This window comes from Mirounga angustirostris, unplaced genomic scaffold (genome assembly GCF_029215605.1).
Source record: "Mirounga angustirostris isolate CCGP_5_RB_7025 unplaced genomic scaffold, mMirAng1.0.hap1 SCAF_6, whole genome shotgun sequence".
NCBI classification, from domain to species: Eukaryota; Metazoa; Chordata; class Mammalia; order Carnivora; family Phocidae; genus Mirounga; species Mirounga angustirostris.
Window position 1 is genome coordinate 100,736,790 of NW_026991714.1, and position 18,214 is coordinate 100,755,003.

General features: G+C 55.8%; 1 protein-coding gene across 2 annotated transcripts in view; it reads left to right on the forward strand.

Moving 5' to 3' along the window:
- SLC29A3 (solute carrier family 29 member 3) overlaps positions 1–18,214 on the forward strand; it is a 45,998-nt gene that overhangs the window by 2,995 nt on the left and 24,789 nt on the right. For both annotated transcript variants that reach the window (XM_045879191.3, XM_064594777.1), the window contains exon 2: positions 522–823. In XM_045879191.3, coding sequence (XP_045735147.1) covers positions 522–823 — 302 coding nt within the window. The remainder of the gene's footprint in view (positions 1–521; positions 824–18,214) is intronic.

The following is an 18,214-nucleotide window of genomic DNA, read 5'->3' on the forward strand; positions in this document are numbered from 1 at the left end:
CACTCTGAAATTTCCCGTGGGTCCTTCCACAGGATATTCTCCTCCCCACCCAGCCCAGCCCTGTCTGCTTTTTTGCACAAATAATAACATATTCTATGCACTTTCCTGCTCCTTACTTTTCTCACATAAAGTTGAAAAGAGTTTGGAGAACATGCTTTGCCTATCAAGGGTCCTAATCCCTTTTTTTAAATGGCTGCAAAGACAGTTGAAGGCCTTGAGCTCAGGTTTGCCCTTCTGGATCGATTGCCGTAGGCCCCACTGCATCACATGGCCTTACTCCCGGCCAGCCCACAGCTTGTTGGCTACCTATGTTGTCCTGCACGGGGATGGGGGTGATGCTTTGGTCACTTATAGTTCTGGCATCTTGTCGTTCTCCCCGATCCTTAAACCTGAAGCTCTCGAACCATGCTGCGGTGACCCAGGGTCCGGGCAGAGTCAGCTTTGCGGGACGGGTGAGTCCCTAGCCAGACCCAGCCTAAGCTTCTGATCTCCTGCCCTGTTTCTGTGTCTCTCTGCTCCAGCCGTGGCCATGGCCTCCGAGGATGACTTTCATCACAGTTCAAACTCCACCTACAGAACGGCAAGCAGCTCCCTCCGCACTGACCGGGAAACACTGCTTGAGAAGCTGCTCGACCACCCACCGCCTGGCCTGCAGAGGCCCGAGGACCGCTTCCATGGGACCTACATCATCTTCTTCAGCTTGGGCATTGGCGGCCTACTGCCATGGAACTTCTTTATCACTGCCAAGGAGTACTGGGTATTCAAACTCCGCAACTGCTCCAACCCAGCCTCGGGGGAGGAACCCGTGGGTTCGGACATCCTGGTAAGGGAGCGTTCGTCCTGGGAGCCGGGGAGCGGGTGGGGGCCGTGGGAGCAAGCAGCCTGGATGGGGCGAGTATACTTGGGTGTACCGTTCCAGGAAGGTTTGCAGCCTGCTGAGAATATGGATGCAAACCAGTGTGTTGTGTGGAGTACGGTAGAAAGACCTCAGTCCTGAGACATGCTTTGTGTGGTGGGTGAAGCCTCATGCTTCATGTGGTGGGGAAGACACGATTGCAGCCTCCAGCCTGCTTACTATCTAACTTGGGCAGAAGATGCAAGTGGTGATTCTCTGCACTGTCCTGTGGTGAGCCCAAGAACCCAGAGGTCATGACTCCAGGGATTTGAAAAGGCGGCTCTGATAGCAGGAAGTTCAGCTATTACAGAAAATTCCAAAAAAAAGCAGTGGTAAAACGAGATGGAAACGAATTTTTCTCTCCTGTTCAAGTCTGGAGGGGCCAGCCCAACGCTGGTACGATGTCCCATGTGGTCAGGAACCTCGTTGCTCCACCATGTAGAGCTTCCATGGTCAAGGTCATTTTGCAGTCCAAGATGGCTGTTGGAGCTCCAGCGATCACGGCAAGAGGAGAAGGAGAGGCATAAGAACATTCCTGGAAGTAACACACATTGCTTCTGCTTCCATGCCACTGGGCAGAACTCAGTCACATGACCACATGAGCTGCAAAGGAGGCTGCAAAATGTAGCCTTTATTTATTTATTTTTTTTAAAGATTTTATTTATTTATTTGAGAGAGAGAGAAGGAGAGACAGAGAGCACGAGAGGGAAGAGGATCAGAGGGAGAGGCAGACCCCCCACTGAGCAGGGAGCCCGATGTGGGACTCGATCCCGGGACTCCAGGATCATGACCTGAGCCGAAGGCAGTCGCTCAACCAACTGAGCCACCCAGGCGCCCAAAATGTAGCCTTTAGATGTAGTTGTTATCCCAGAGAACTGTGTGCCCAGCTAAAATGGGAGGTTGTACAGCTGTGGGAGACGGGAAATGAAGACTGGGGGATCAGTAGTCTTGTCACCAGGGGAGGGATCACTGTGACTCAGAGCATGTGGACTAGAAGGGAGGGGATCTTCCAGGTGGGAGGGAAAGCCTGAGCAGAGGCAGGATGGGGGGGACGCTCAGGTGTGTGAGGGGCAGTAAGGCACTGAGTTTTCCTGTATGGGGGGTACACGTAAGGGGAAAATAAGGCTTGAGATCATTGCCTCGGCCCTGAAGTCATTGCTTGGGCCTTGAATGCCAAGGTGAGGCGTGGACATTTTAGTGTTTAGTGACAACAAGCCCCCTCCCACCACCGGGGCTGCTCACTCTGTGGCGTGACTTTTCCCTTGGTCAGCGGCAGTGTTAAAGACGGGAATTACTCTGCCGCTTGTTAAAACGTAAGGAAGGCTTAACTCAAGATTGTTGCAATAAGAAAGAGAGATCGGGCTCAACTCCAGATACCACAAGACATGTGGGAATTTATAGCCAAGGAGCAGGGTGAGAGCTCAGTGGATGGAAAATTAGAGGAATTAGTGGATGGAAAAAAGAGGAGCCATCAAGGGCAGGGGGATTCTTGCTAAAGGCAGGCCAAGGGCATTGCACACCAGGGGTGGGGGATGAGGAGCTTGCTCAGATATCGAGGATGGTTGCATATCAAGGGTGGGGGGCTTCTCCATAAATGGACTTAGCAGGATTCTTGCTAGGACTGGGCTGGGCAGGTAGAAGACAGGATGGAGGCCAAGGGCAAGGCCGAGTGGAGAAGAGAGCTCAGAGGTTTGGGTAATCTCTATCAGGAGCCTCAGAGTCCACAGCTGATCTAGGCTGGTGTCTGCTCTCTCTTGGAAGCTCATGGGTGGGGATAGTGTGCGCATCTCTGAAAGCATGCCAGGCTGGAGGGTTGCCAGCTGCCCCCTCCTCTAGGGGACAAGAAGAGGGAACCCTAGCAGACCCTAGCCATAGCCAGGCGTGTGGCTCATCACCCCTTGAAATCCCTGACCTAACCCCAAAGAACTTTCCCCAGTTCTGTAGGGATAAATCTAACACAATGACTGGAGCATCCCTGTTGTCTGTCTCTGAGACTGCATATGGCCACACATTGAAATCACACAGGGAGTTTAAAAAAATCCCAGTCTGAGCCCCACCGCAGTGCCTGGGATTAAATTAGCCTGAGGTGCGGAAGGGACAGAGGTATTCTAAGACTTCACACCCCCTCCCCTGGCCTCAGCCCCTTGGTTCTGACACCCTGCTAAGGCCTGTTTGTGTCAACTGAGGGACTCATAGACGCCCCCAGGGCTAGAGCAGCGCAGCGTAAACCCATTTCCACAGCTGAAGAGGTGTCCTGGGAAGGTGGTCCGGGACTTGAGAGCCTCCTACTCAAGGTGTGGTCCCTGGACCAGGCGTCACCTGGGAGCTTGTTAATGATGCAGGCCCCACCCCAGGCCAGCTGAGTCAGGAGCTGCAGGCTACCAAGCCCCCAAGGTGACTGACCGGCCCCTTCGAGTTTGAGAAACACTCCCTAGGGCATGGCTTCCGGAAGCCTACCGCTCGGGCTCAAACCCTGCCTTTACTCTGGTGCCTGGGTCTCTGGCCTCAGGGCTGCGTCGGCTTCCTGGCCCAGAGCAGGAAGATGCTACTAACCACCGGCTCAGCTCCGTAAGGTTGTGAGGGTTTGGTAAATTAATATGCACACAAAGCACTGAGCACTGGCTCTGGCGCCCCCACTCCTAAGTGCTGTGCGAACATTATTATCATTATCATCGCTTGGGGGGATGGGGCACCCAGTGCCGAGCTGCATATGGCCCTGCTGTATTTCCAGACGTCTGGCTTAGCTGGGGTGCTTCATGATCCACTTTATATACCCGTGACTCAAGCATCCCAGTTCCTGCCAGCCTCGGTAAATTACCCAGCCCACTTGGGCTTCTTCCAGAAGATCTCTGTCTGTCTCGGCCAGCACCCGGCCATGGCGGCCCCCAGGGCTAGACTGAGTGTGCACCTGTCCTGTCCCCTCCTCCATCCATTTCCTCGGCCCCCGGGGCCGGAGAGGACTGAGTGTGCACCTGTCCTGTCCCCTCCTCCGTCCATTTCCTCGGCCCCCGGGGCCGGAGAGGAAGCCTCGGCTGGTGCCTGGGAGCGGGGCCTCGAGCAGTGGAGGTCTGCTGCAAGGCAGCCCCTTCCCAGCTGCAGGCACTTAGCATTCCAGGCCCTGCTAGGATGCTTTATTGCCTCTTTCCAAGTGCTGGCAGGTGCGGCTGCCCGGAGCTCCTGGCTCTTGGCATCAGAGATGAGAGACCTGTCACCCCTCAATTCATGGGCCGGGTCTGGGAAGCAAGCATGCTGGGGCATCTCTGCATTTTGCAGGCCATTTTTCTTTGCCTAATTCCTCATTCCTGCCACCCACCTCCCCAGTTCGTTCCCACTCTCTTCCTGATTTCCCTGCAAGAGGTGGCTGGTCTGCTCTGTCACCTGAGGGCCACTTTGGGGAAAGGAGGGGGAAGAGTCAAATGGGTCTGTCTCCAGCCACCACCTGCAGCTCAGTTAGCTCTGGATGTTGGGGTTTTTTTCTGTACTTGCCTTTTAATATTTCCCAGGGACAGATACCATTGACTGGGGAGTTTGGCTGTGTAGGAGTGTTGGTACAGTCCCCCTTCCCTCCAATTTAGGTGACTTTCAAGGTCACCTCCCTTCCCAGGCTCATTCCCTTCTGCCTAGGACAGTTTGGGGGATGGTTTAGAAAGCATCCTGCTCACCTGCCCCCTCGTCTCTAGTCCCTGGAATCAAAACTTTGAATAACTCCCCCACAGGCCTTTGGGCCCAGAGTCCAGAAAATTCGAGGATAAACAAGGAAGAATTTCTTTGAAGAGGTGGTGCCGTGGGGCGTCATGGTGGCCACCATCTTCTGAGCCTGACTCTGGGCCCACCATGCTGGCAGGGATGTTAAACTCGCCTCTCATTATCTGTTCAGTCAAAAAGCCACGCTCAGAGATTTTCAGTAACCTGCCTCCAGTCACATAGTGAGCAAGGGTGGTAGAGAATGTCACAGAGAATTCAGATGGACAGATGATTGCAAAATTGGTCAAGCTCAGAGAGTGGCATAGAGGGGGCTGCCCTGGAGACGGGACGGCCCCACGCCCTGTCTCCGCCAAATGGAGAGCCTGCCCTTGGTCTGGCCTCCTTTTCCACCCTGGGAGAACAGGTGCCTCCGCTCTACCCCTGGATTCTGGACCCAACTTCCAAGCTGTCAGTGTCCCTGATCCCTTCCCTACCCCTGCCCCCAGGTCCTCCTTTGGCTCTGGGCTCTGTAAGCCGTCCCTGATCCTATGGGGCACTTCTTGCCCTCCACTTGGCCTCTCCTGCAAGCCGGTCTGGGCTGCCCCTGGGCCAGGGAGTATAAGCCAGACCCGCCCCTCTTTCTACCTCTGAGAGGAGAGGGAGCACGCCTTCTCTTAGTCATTCCCTGCCACGAGCCCTCCGTGGCCCCCTCCTTACACATTCTTCTGATGCACCTTGGCCTGTCCAGGGCTCCTCTCTGAGGGGACTGCAGGACATGACCAGGTCATGGGTGGGACCTACAGTCTGACTCGGTATCAACAGGGCCAGGGCCCAGGCCTGGACATCTGCTGCTGCCCCATCCATCCGCCAACCGGAGGGAGCCCCACTAGCCCAGTCTGAGGGAGTGGAATCTCTCCTGCTGCCACCCTTCTGAGTTAGGGGGATCCTCGTCTGGGTCCCCAGAGCCCACTTCCCCCTCTGGCACTTGCCACACAATTCATGGTATTGAGTGTCTGTCGTGAGGGGGCCACTGCTCAGGATTCTGCCGGCCTTAGCTCATTTAACCGCACGGCACCTGTGTGAGGCAGGGGTATTAATATCTGTGATGAGAGTACCCAGTTCCCAGATGGGCCTGCCTCCCCCGCTAAACTGTGACCTCTTTGCAGTAGAGAATGCAGCTCTCCTGCTGTACATCCCTGTGCCCTGGGTACAGCTGACACAGTGCCCAGCACATAATAGCAACAAGAAAAATCTGTTGCATTAGTTCCTGTATGGCTGGGCAGGAAACCCCATCACCTCAATCCAAGATAGGGATGGCATGGGTCTGCAAAGGAGCAGAAGAAGATCTGGGGGTCATAGTGGCCACCACCATAGCGGCCACTTTCATGTGGGTTGGCATAGACATGAAGTGAGATCTCTTTTTTTTAATTTTTAATTTTAATTCAATTAATTGACATATAAAGTATTATTGGTTTCAGAGGTACAGGTCTGTGATTCATCAGTCTTGTATAACACCCAGTGCTCATTACATCACATGCCCTCCTTAATGTCCATCCCCTGGTTACCCCATCCCTCCACCCCCCTCCCTGAAGTGAGATTTCTTCTATAGGGAAGAGACCCAGGCTGGCCTGGTTCAGCGTGGCGTTGGGGAGGGGGGGGTCCTAGGACATCCCCTCATTATAGCACCTTAGTCCTCGCCCAACCCCTCAGCATCCCCCAAAAAGGCAGAAGAGCATGAGTTACGAAGTCTATCCTTACTAACAAGGGCAGACATCCCAATTCAGAGAGGTGGGGTTAAGAGGAACCAGAATGAACTAGTTCAGAGAAGAGGAAACTGGAAGACAGATTATCAGAGGTCTTGGCAATGACCTGCTGACTTCACAAAGTCCCTGCCATGAAGCCCATGCCTACCCGCCTTTGGACCTACCATCTTTATTTGCAGGATAACCTGGTGAGTTAGGGACTATCTTCCCCAGTTTCCTGATGGAGAAACTGAGGCTCACTGACCCATGGCCATTTGCTAGCAAGCGACAGAACTGGGCTCGGGAGCAGTCTGGAGGTGAGCAGAGCCTGTGTTGCTAACCAGCATGCTCTCTGGCCTCTCCAGCTACCCTGGTGGAATAGACTAGAATCCTCTGGGGAGCTTTTAAAGCCCACCCGCCTGCCCCAACCACCCACCCGCTTCTGGTGCAGTTGAAGGAGGGGCCTGGGCACAAGCATTTTTAAGTTCCCAGGTGAGGCCAACATGCAGCCACGTGATTCAAGGGAAAGGTTACCTCATGGGGGTAATGAGGAGCTGTTCTCTGCCCCTCACCAGAGCACCCACCCTATGGACTTACATGATGAGAGTTCTCTGGAAGAACTTCCTCCAGGGCAGGTTGTCAAAGCTCCCCTCCAGACCCAGATATCACTGGGAGGGAAGCTCTCACCATGTGCTAAGGGCGCTGGTTCGTTCAGGATTTATTCAACAACCCGCCGTGTGCCAGAGGCTTTATTTTCATTATCCCTTTCCTTACAATAGCCGCAAGGGATAGGTATTATACCCATTTTACAGAGAAGGAAACCAAGGCTCAAAAAATGTAATTTGTTCCCAAGCAGAAAGGAAGTGATAGCTGGGACTCAAACTGGGCTGTCTGAACCCAGACTGTCACATGCTCTCAACCCTGTGCTCCAGACCAGTGCTTTCGAATGTTTCCAGACTGGTTTTGCCCCGTGCATACCTCACCGGCAAGACTTCCAGGTCTGTAACAGAAATGGGAGCATCCGCATGCCAGAACAGTCTCTGGCTGGAGTTTTCAAGGAGGAGCCAGTGATCATCTGTGATGACCTTATAAGTGGCTAAAGCCAGCTGGGCTGAGGATGGAGAGCTGCCTTTGGATTTAACCTCTAACCTTGTGTAGGTCTTCTGTGGCCCTGGGGAGCAGTGCTGAGGGGGAGGGGCAGACGCTGGACCTTGCTGGAGGATGGGGGATGGGGGAGGGACCTGGAGGCAGCTTTCTAACTCATGTGAGAGGAACAAGATGGGAGTTCCAGGGAAGTGTGGTCAAGATACGGGATGGATTTTCTGGTTTGGTTTTCTTTTTCCTTCAGGAGAAATGGCAGCCAGCTTGTGTGCTCGGCGATGAGCAGAGGGCATGGGCTCCGGGGCACAGGGAGGGGGGCCCAGAAAAGAATGCAGGTGAGGGGCGCCTGGGTGGCTCAGTCGGTTAAGCGTCTGCCTTCGGCTCAGGTCCCGATCTCAGGTCCTTGGGATGGAGTGCTGCATCGGCAGGGAGTCTGCTTCTCCCTCTGCAAACCCCCCACTTGTGCTCGTTCACTCTCTCTCAAATAAATAGAATCTTTAAAGAAAAAAAGAATGCAGGTGATTCATCCTTAGGAACAGGAGAGAAGGCAGCCAAAGATAAAAGGAAACAAAGCTGTAGTCATGACCCATTAGGTGGATTTCATATTCTTTAGTGGGCTGCAACTGTAATTTGAAAAACCCTGCTCTGCCTGTTTGCCTCCAGCCGGCCACAGGGATGCATTTTTGCCCACATTTGACAGCGGAGGAAAGCAGAAGCAATAAGTAACTTGCTGATGGCCCAGGGCTGTGAAGCCGAGAGCGGGGCTGTGACCCAGGGGTATCTGAGTCTGCATCATGTTTCCTGGCACACTTGGCAGATGCCCAGATTCCCAGATCCCGCCGTGCTGCCTCCTGCTCTCCACGGTGGGCCTGGGCTACTGTTGCCAGGTGCTCCTGGTCCTTCGGGGAACCACTCCTCTGTTCTACCCGCTGTTCCTTGAGAAGCTTGCACCATTGTGGAACGTGATGCTCCTGCAGACCAATCCTAGAGCCATTCAGGTCCCTCCAAATGGAAAAACATGCACGGTGGACTCCACTTGGCAATCCACTTTTTAAGAGCAGAATTCCAAAGCATGGTGCTAAACCCAAATCAAGGTAGGATTTGGTCTGAGCCCTGTCATCCCAGAAGAGGAGATGGCAGAGACAGTCCAGGGGTCAGCAGGAGGGGCCAGGGTTCCAGGCTTCCTGCCCAGGGCACGGGTGCTACCATGGGGCAGAGAGGGTGGGTCCCTCCCCCGCAGCTGCGCAGTGGCTTGGACTAGCGGGATGGCTGTTCTCAAACCATTTTTAAAAATTAGAACCAAAACTGAGTCATTTTTTTTATTCCCTTGTCCACCCTCTGATTCTAACTGCAGACCCAGCCAGCATGCTGTTCCCAATAAATATACCTGTGATGGCTTTTTCTTCTGTGTTTAGCTCTTGCTGCGTCCTGCAGAGGGAGAGAAAAAGCCCGACTTGAAATGCTGTCAGTCATGCCTTCGGTGGCCTCGACTTCTCAAATTCTCTTTGTATTTTCTCTCTGCATGCTCACGGCCTCAGCTCCCTACCTGCACCTTGCTCCCTGGCCCCCCCAGGCTATCGATCGCTCCCCAACCACACACCCCCCCGCCCCGCCTTCGATTTTATTTTCTTCCACACTTGTCCTTGGAATCCAGAGGCGATTTCCTCGACAAATTAGAACATGGCCTGGGCCTTAAGTGCTCAAGTGTCTCCTTAACGTGATTGATCGTCAAGTGTATCCAGAGAGCAGAGCCAGATCAGTCTTTGCCCGGTGCCTTCCTTATCGGGATCATCCTCTGGGAGGGGTCTGTGGTGGTGGCGGGGGCTGGGGAGGGGTCCTAGCAGGCCTCTTGGGGGTCCTCTGTGTGCACACATGCACTCACCTGAGGCCTGTAGCAGCCTGTGAGCCTGGGGCTTTGGCCTCCCTGCAGGCATGTTGGGTAAGCAAGTCCTGTCTGGGTCTTCTCGGGACTTCTCCCTCTTCCTGGTGGATCTCCTGGGTTTCCTTCTATGGAGACTAGCTGGAGCACCCCCAGACCACCTCCTCTTTACCCACATGCCATATCCCTGGGCCCTGTCCCCTGCTCTCAGCCCTGGGACACCGAAGCATGTCGGCCCTCTGGGGGGTGCAGAAGCCACCCCTTCTGGCGAGGGCTGTGTGGGAAAGCGGGGAGTCTCCTTGGAAGGCCTCCTCTTCCTCCTCGCCCTGGCCACATGGTCAGGCTGCAAAAGAGGAAGGACAGCCTGGCCTGAGCATCAGCAGTGACCAAGCCCCGAATCAGCAGTCACTCCTCAGAGGTCGGGATCACTTGCGTGCGGACCGACTAGGCTCCCTGTTGCTCTGACCCCTGCCTGGAACTGGTTCTGAGCCATTTCTCTGCCTGCTGAGGTTTCGGCCTGAAGAGTGGGTAGGGGAAGAAAAAGGCTGAAAATCAAAGAGCAGCTTGCCTTGTCGGGGAGGGGTTTGGTGGAGGGGTGGGGCGGAAGGGTTGGCAGGAGTCATGTTTCCAATTTCTGTGCTCACCTCCGGGGGTAGAAAGACCTGAGGTTCGGGAGAGCTGGTTCTGTTTCTTATTGTGTTTCAAAGTTGCTGGGTGACTGAGGGCTCTGTTTCCTTATCTAAGAAACTAGGTGGAGGTTGGCAGACTTTTTCTGCAAACGGCCAGAAGGCACGTGATCTCTTTCACAGCTTCTCTGCTCTGCACCACAGATAATCCATCAGCAAATGGGCCTGACCAGTTTCTAGTACTTACAAACATGGAGGCGGGCAGATTTGGCCCCAGGGGCAGTCGGCTGCCCACCCCTGGACCAGACACTCCCTTTCAGGTCTTTCCGCACTAGTGTTCTGAGATCTGTTATAGAGGGACCTACCGTGCTGAATTTCTGTTTGGAACTCGGATCGCTGCCTGACATGTCGTTCATTTATTTGTGTATGCATTTGCCGACGGTCTCCTTGACCAGACCATCCATTCCATAAAAGCGGGAACTTGGGGCCTAGACTATCTATTGAGTTCAGCAAATACGTGCGGAATGGTGAATTAATCTGTGTTTGTGAAAGACTTGTCTGGTGCTGGACTGGCGAGGAGAGGGAACAGGAGGAGGACCCTGCTCCCGGGGTGGTGCGCCGTGGTGCCACGCTCAGGGGTTTGGAATCCTGGTGGGGTTGTTGTTTGGGCACACTTAGGTGACACCGGAGCAGACGCCCTCCACTGCCCCGTTAGCTATACATGCTGCTGATAACAGGTCGGTCATGCCTGAAACTTTGGGGTCCCCTTTGTGTTGCTCTGTCCACCCCCACGCTCAGTCTGTCAGCAAGTTTTGTTAACTCCACCTCCGCAAACGTCTCAAGTGCCTCTGGTTCTCTTCTCCACGGCCGGCACCCCAGCCTCAGCCTTGCTGGCCGCTGGCTCCCAGGGCCCCCCCTGCAAACCATTCTCCATTAGCTACAGAGGTGGTCCTTTAAGACGTAAAATGAAGAGGCTGTCTACTGCGCCAGGGAAAGGGACAAGCTCTGCAGACAGAGAGCTGGGTTTGAGCTGCGTGACTTTGGGCGAGTGCCTGACCTCTCTGAGCCTCAGTTTCCTCATCTGCAATAGGACTCATCCCTGGGAGGGGTGCTATAAGCATCAACGGAGTGAATACATGAAAAGCACTCAGAACAGCAGAGTGTGGGGAGGGCTCCATGACTGCACCAGCACCAGGTTTCCCAGCCACTTAGGATCCGGCAGTGGCTTCCCGTTGTACTTAGAATAAGGTCCAAACTCTGACCCCAGCCTGTTCACCCCAGCCTGCCCCTGCCTCCAGCCTGGTCTCCCCACTCTCTCCCTTACTCCCTGAATCCAGGATCAGCCTGGTTTGCCAGGTGCTCAAACACACCAAACTCACTCCTGCCTTGGGGCCAACCACATGCTGTTCCCTCTGCCCAGAATGCTTTTCCCCTCACCCCTTGCATCGCTTATCCTCGGGTCCAAACATCAGCTCCTTTAAGAGGCAGTTGCTCACCACCCTCGCCAACATCAGCCCCTTCCCCCCCCCCCCACTGCCCTGGCTATATTATAGCTCCTTACTTGGTTTTCCTGTTCATTGCATTTAATGTGACATGCAGTCTTTTTGTTTCTGAACTTGCTATTTACTCCTTTTCCTGCCTCCCTCACTAGAGCCCCATGGCCTCCCAGGCTCTAGCACATGTTGGCACTTACCAGGTGCTCAGCTGTGACTGTTGAATAAGTGCGTGGCCTCTAGCAGATCAGCTGTCTTTACTGTGTCTTAAAGTGAAGAAATGAATGGATCCATCCGTGGCCACTACTACCTGCTCCCCCTCGGTTCCTTCCACCCTCCCTGGCCAGGGGACCCCTCTGTGCCCAGCACTGAGCATGTCCGTGCTGTTCAGAAGCCTTCTTCCATGGATCCCCAGTTCCTCTGAGACAAGCACCCCTCTTCAGCCTGCTACTTGACACCATCCGTAATCTCCCCTCCGGGCCTCTCTTACCTCACAGGCACCCTCATTTAACCAAACTGGAGACCCTGGGGTGTCCTGGAAGGGGGCCAAAGAAGGGGGACCATGCACCGAGGAGACTGAGGAGGGCTGAGGGGCGAGGCTGCGTAGAGAAGCAGGGCATGCAGCGGGACCCTGCGAGGCAGACAAGGACCAGACCCGTGTGCATGGCTTGGGGTCAGGGAGGCAGAGGGTGGCCAGGCCCGAGGAGACGCTTGAGTGGTGGGAACCTGGGGAGGGGCTACAGCCCGGGGTGGGCAGGGGAGGAGTCCCAGGAGTGGGGGTGGGAGCGCAAGCCACTCTCCTTTCCTAGGGATGTGGGGACCGGCAAGTGACCGACCTGGGATGAGGGTGAAGGAAAGCAGAGAAACTTGGAGCAGGAGCACTGAGGAAAGGGAGGGCAGACCATGGAGCCTGGGGACAGGTGGCTGGGGGTACTCTCGAAGGCCTTTGATTAGGGAGCTTGGAGCTGGGGTTCAGCAGGCCACCTGGGTGGCAGGCAGTGAAAATTGTTCTGGAGGCAGGGACGGATTCAGGTACGGGGCTCACGGAAGCCAGGGGAGATGAGCTTCCCAAGGCAGGAGTATGGTGCAGGAACGGAGGAGACTCAGGGTGGGGCTCAGAGGCATCTCTGGTGGCAGAGTGCAGAGGTGGACCAAGCTGCCCTGGAGGAGGAGGAGGGGGAGGAGGAGGAGGGGTGGCGTGGGAGTTCAGGCGCGGAGCGCTGGAGGGCAGGTGTGGCTGGCTCCTGTGGCTGCTGTGTTGAGGCGCCCAGACCTGGGTGGCTCAGAACAACAGCATTTTATTCGCACGTTCTGGCGGCCAGAAGCCGCAAACAAAGAGGCCAGCAGGGCCATGCCTGCCCCGAAGACTCTAGGAAGACTCTTGCTTGCCTCTTCCAGGTTCCCGGGGCTCCCAGCAGTCCTTGGCATTCCTTGGCTCCTGGCCGTGTAATTCCGGTCTCTGCCTCTGTTCGCATGGCTCTCTCCCGGCCTCCATCTGCATGCCCTCTCCTGCTTCTGAGGACGCTAGTCCTTGCATTTGGGGCTCACCCTGATCCGGTATGACCTCATCTTAACTGGTGATATCGGCCAGGACTCTATTTCCAAATCAGGTTACATTCGGAGGTTCTGGGGAGACATGAATTTGGGGGAATACTGTTCAGCCCGCTATAACCGGGCGGCCGGGGGTTGCAGTGGTGTCAGGAGCCTGACCAGGCCTTAGTAACGGCTGCAAAGAAGCCCCTTGGAAGGAGTCTTTCCCACAGCAACCCGGGAGGGGTAAGGTGTTAGCGTTGAGGGCATGGGCTGCCTGTCTAGGGGGTTTGGGGCAAAGGGAAGGAGGGGCCTTGTGGCTGGAGGCCATGAAGTCAGAGAGGTTTTTCTTACCTTTCCGAGAAGGTAGGCCCAGCAGTGAAGGAGAGAGAAAATGCAGGCAGGGAGGGTGAGCATTCATGGTGCAAGTCTCCTGGAGGTCAGCATAGGCTGGGGGAGACAAGGTGTGCTCCAGAGGGCGCTACACAGAGGCGGGGGAAGGTAGGGAGGCTCATTCCAGAAAATCTCAGCAACTCTGCTTATCTTCTGGCAGGGATTCCAGGGAGATGTGAAAAAGGATTGCAGGCTAAGGAGGGCCTCTGGGCCACTAAAGAGCAAGATTTTAGTGGCCTCAAGGAGCCGGGGCCTGGAGATGGCCCACGAGGCCGAGCATCAGTGGGCTACTGTTAGAGCCTGGAAGCTGTGTGCACAGGTCTGAAGGGGGGCCCGTCCTTAGAGTGGCTGGGTCTATCTGGCCGGCATCCTTCAGGGCCTTACGTGTCTGACTCTGACCCGCCTTTGCTCTGCCCTTGGGCCCCTGGCCACCTATCACACCTGGGTGGATCGGGTCTCCTATGTCCCTCACCTTTCTGGACCCTGGAACAGGTATTGTCCAGCTAGCCCTCCCAGCTCATCCACGACCCCCTTAGCTTTCCTGGGCCAGTGTCCCTGAACACGGGGCCTTGGAACCCACAGGCAGGACGCCAGCTGCACCCCTGGGGGCCACCTGCCCTCTGGTCCCTTCCTGGCCGATGCCAGGCCGAGGGCGCCTCTCCACCACATCCCAGGCTCAAGAGCTTGGTGATCAGAAGGCAGCAAGTTTGCAGCAGCAGACTATTCTTGGCTCCAGCCCGCTCGCTGCTGCTAATTTCATGCCCCTGTGATCCAGGTAACGCTTTGCTGCCTCGAGTTGCCACCCCCGGGCCTGAATCGCTTTTTCTCGCCCCGCAGGAGCCAGCTGCCTCTGCTGCTGTGCTCTTGAGGTGGGGGCTGCACGAGGCTGCCGCCGAGCCTCCCGGCGGCCGGGCTCCGGGTTAGCCTGCCGCAGCTCGTGGCTAATTGGCTGCACTTATTTCAAAGTGCCCAAATAGCATTCAGGGGAGAAGCAGCTTACCCGGGGCCTGCCAGAGATAAATGGGCTCATTTCGGGGCCTCCCTGCCCGAAGAAACCTCTTTACCTGGACGCTGAGCCTGGAATTAAATTCTTCCAGAAGAGACGCTTAGCACGGAGCCGCTCAGCGTGGCGGAGGAGGGGAAACGTTCCCCCTCGTAAAATGGTCCTCACATCTGGCCAGCTGGCTCTGGTGGGTTTTTAAATTTTGTTTGAAGAGCAGCTCTCCCCTTTGCTGGTGTTCGCAAGCGGGGCCAGAGTGTAACAGATGATCATGACTTTCCCATCTCCATCACCAGGGGATCAGGCGCCCCGCACCCAGGCCAGAGCGGGGCTCCCCTACACCTGCCAGGCACCCCGGATCTGGGTTTTGAGCCCTGCCTCCACTGGGCCTGGGAGGCAGGGCTCTGCGGGAGTCCACACAGGTCAGGGGGGAAGCTGGAAGCCTGCCCGGCTCTTTCCAATTCTCATGTCCTCTGGACCGTGCTCTGTGCTCGTCAGTGGGCCGTGTCCATCCATTTCGGGTGGCTGACAGAAACGAGGGCTCTTCTCCAAATCCTTTTTCCTTTAACTCTACTCAGAATCACCGCCCTGTGGAAATGCCCTGGGGAATGGACCGTGGGTTTTAAGGAGCAGAGAGTTAACTGCAAAGGGGAGAAAAATCAAACCCTGTTGTTTGCTGGCTTGGGCTGAGCCATGTGTAAGGGCTGGGGCAGAGAGAAGACGCTGCCCTGATGGGACCTCGGAGTCTGCAAGCCGATTCCTACTCACTGCTGGGAAAGCACATGGACTGCCAGTGCTGGCCACTGGGGCGTCCTGGTGACATGGTACCCAGGGACAGCGTTTGGGCCTGTGCATCTGTGAGGCAGGCCACCTCAGCTAGAGCCGCTAAATGTCCCCCCACCCCACCCCACCCCTGTCCTACATCAGAAGATCTGCCACCAGCATGTGCCAGGTAGGCGCCTCTGTGCAGCTCATCCACCTGTTAGCCTCAGGCTCCTTATCTATAAAATGGGAGTAAACTCAGCTCTGCCTTGGGCTGCATTAAGAGCAAAGGGACTGGGGTCTGTGCAAGCCACATGTGAGCGGTTTTGCTCACTGGCAGTTACCTGGTACTCGGCGGGGCTTCTGTGCCCCCATGTGGCTTACCTGCCCCATGCCAAGATTGACTCTGGTGTTACCACTTCCAGCGTGCTGAGCCCCCAGTGATTGCAGCAGGCAGGGAGAAGGTTGAGGGCAGGGAGCTTAGAGGAGAAACACGAGGAACAGAAGTTTTCCTCTTTCTTCCTCATCTGGGCCTCGCCTCCCATCGGGTTGGCGAATTCAGAACGGTGACCGATGGGGCCGCTGTCTCCCATCAGCATCCTGAAAGAGAGGGGTGGGTGCCGTGGCTCCATGACCGCCTCTCCTGGGATGTCTGGGCGGGATGCACAGCACAGTGCAGTTGATTCCTGTCAATGCCGAGGAGGGCCTCAGGGAGTCTGTTCCAACAAAGGGACTTGGGTCCAAGCCATAAGTGGCAAAGAAGCATCCCCCGGGCCTTTGCATGTGCTGTTCCTGCCTCCTGGAGTGTGGTCTCTCTCCCTGCCAGCACCGCCACCTCCCCATATCCTTCTGGCAAACTTCCCTGACCTTTCGGGCTGCAGTCCAAGAGGGCCTCCTGCAGGAAGCCCCCCTGGGCCCCTCCTTCCCTCCTCCCACCATGCCTTGTGTCCCCTGTACTCCAGCTGCAGGACAGTGCCAGGCTACATGCTCCCAGAGGGTAAACACCAAGCCACCAGCACAGTGCAGGGCACACAGGGGTGGCCACAGCTTCAGGGAACAAAGGAGTGGGTTGCTGGTTGGATGGGCAGCGGCCACCGGCCAGGCGGAGGGCCGTGGGATTACCAGCCTCTGGGGCTCCCGACCTCTGAGGCAAGAGAACCCTGTTCCGAGAGGCCCTGTCATCCCATCATGTCCTGCCCTGCTGCTCCCAGCCGTCTTCCAGCCCTGCCTGCTTGCTGAGTCACACAGTCTCCTACCTATAGGAATGACTCCCCAAGATGTAGGTTTTCCGTGGACTGTATAAGCAGGCCTACCATGTGGCACAGCCGTGAGGGGCTTCATTCATCTCGTCGCTTTAGGATTGGTGCTCCCTGTGGGTGTGCAAAGCACAGACTCTGCTGTCCCCCGAGGTGGCCCAGTGCCACTGCCCGGGGGCTCTCCTCCTCCCTCCACTCCTGCCTGGCCGGCGCTGGCCTTTGGGGTCTGGAGGTGGAGGCCATGTTCATCAATCATGTTGTGGGGCACCTGGTGTGGTAAATAACAACGGAGCCTCTTGAGGGAGCTCCTAGGAACCAGACCCAAGTGCAGGTGAACTGTGGCATGAATCATCCCCACACATTGCATGACATAAGATCGCCCTATGGGATGGAGAGGACGGATTGCTTTGGAGGGGGCAGGACAGTTGCCAATGTGCTTGAACCAATATTCAAATGTTCTACATTGCCTGGAGTAAAATGGGAGAAGGGGCCCCCAACATCCCTTGCAGGCAAATGAGACAAACCCAGGAAGGAAATGCCCACTGCAGGTCTGCAAAGGGCGTAATCCAGGGTGGACAGTAGGGCCTTCACTGCTGGATGTTTCTTAGAAAGGAGCCCGAGGCCACCCGTTATGTGTGAACCCCATCTCAGGGTGAGCCGTCCTAGGGAAGCAAGAGTGGGGGAAAAGGGAAGTGAGGCGGGGGTGGGAGAGAGCAAACGCAGGCTGGCCCCAGCTTTGCAACCAAACACAGCTGCTGGCTGCTCAGGCACCCAGCATGAATCCAGAGAAGTCACATGGGGCCACCACATTTTAGACCAGGTGGTTGGGGGAGAAGAAAGTCAAGAAGTTTATCTCTTGTCTCCTTCCCACTTCCCGCCTCTCATTGGTCAAAGCCTATGTCATGGGGCTTTTCCTCTCCCCGACTTCAGAGAGTGTCACCTGACCCCTCCCACCGTCACCCAAGGAGCGAGAGCCTCGAGGGTGCGGTCCGGCAGTGTGCAGCACAGGGCTCTGTCCCTCGCAGTCGGCTCCTTCTCTGGGGGCAGTGGCTTTATGTCCGTGGGACTGAGTAGCAAGGCAAATGGCCCGCAGGGCGGGCAAGGTGAGCAGACTGGGGTGGCATGTAAGCTAAGTCCTGTTTCTTGGAATCGGCACAAAATGAACCTAATTTCAGCAAAGGAGTTGATGAGGAAAGGCTAAGGGGACTGATGTCAGCAAGCATAGCCTTTGTTTCCCTCACAGGCAGATACACTGGTCTTCATGTCTAGCAAGATCAGGGTCAGCTGTCCCTGTTTTCATCGAGAAACCGAATGTAAACTACAAGAAGGCAGCAAGATGCAGAAAAACCCTGGATAGTAGGAACTCAGCTGTCCAAAGCCCTTGTTCATGAGGAATGTATTGCTGTGTAACAAAAAGCTGCACGCTTTAGCGGCTTAACACGACACACGTTTATTTTCTCACAGTGCCCATGGGCCAGGAGTCGGGGCATGGCTTGACGGAGTCCTCGGCTCTGGGTCTTACACGGCCACAGTCAAGGGCTTAGCCAGGGCTGCGGTCTCCCTGGAGGCTCGGCTGGAGAAGGATCACTTGCAGGCTATTTGGGTTGTTGGCAGAATCCAGGTCCTTGCAGTCGTAGGACTGAGAGCTTCAGTTTCTTGCTGGGTGTTGGCCAGAAACCTCTCTGAGCAACTAGGGGTCACCTGCAGTTCTTGCCACTTGGGGTTCCCCAGGATGCCCCTTGCATCCTCTAAGCCATCAAGGGAGGAAAAAAAGAGTCCAGGAAGACAGGTGCTACCATCTCACGTAACATTATCCCATACACATTATCCTGTATGTCTGCCCCTTTGCCGTA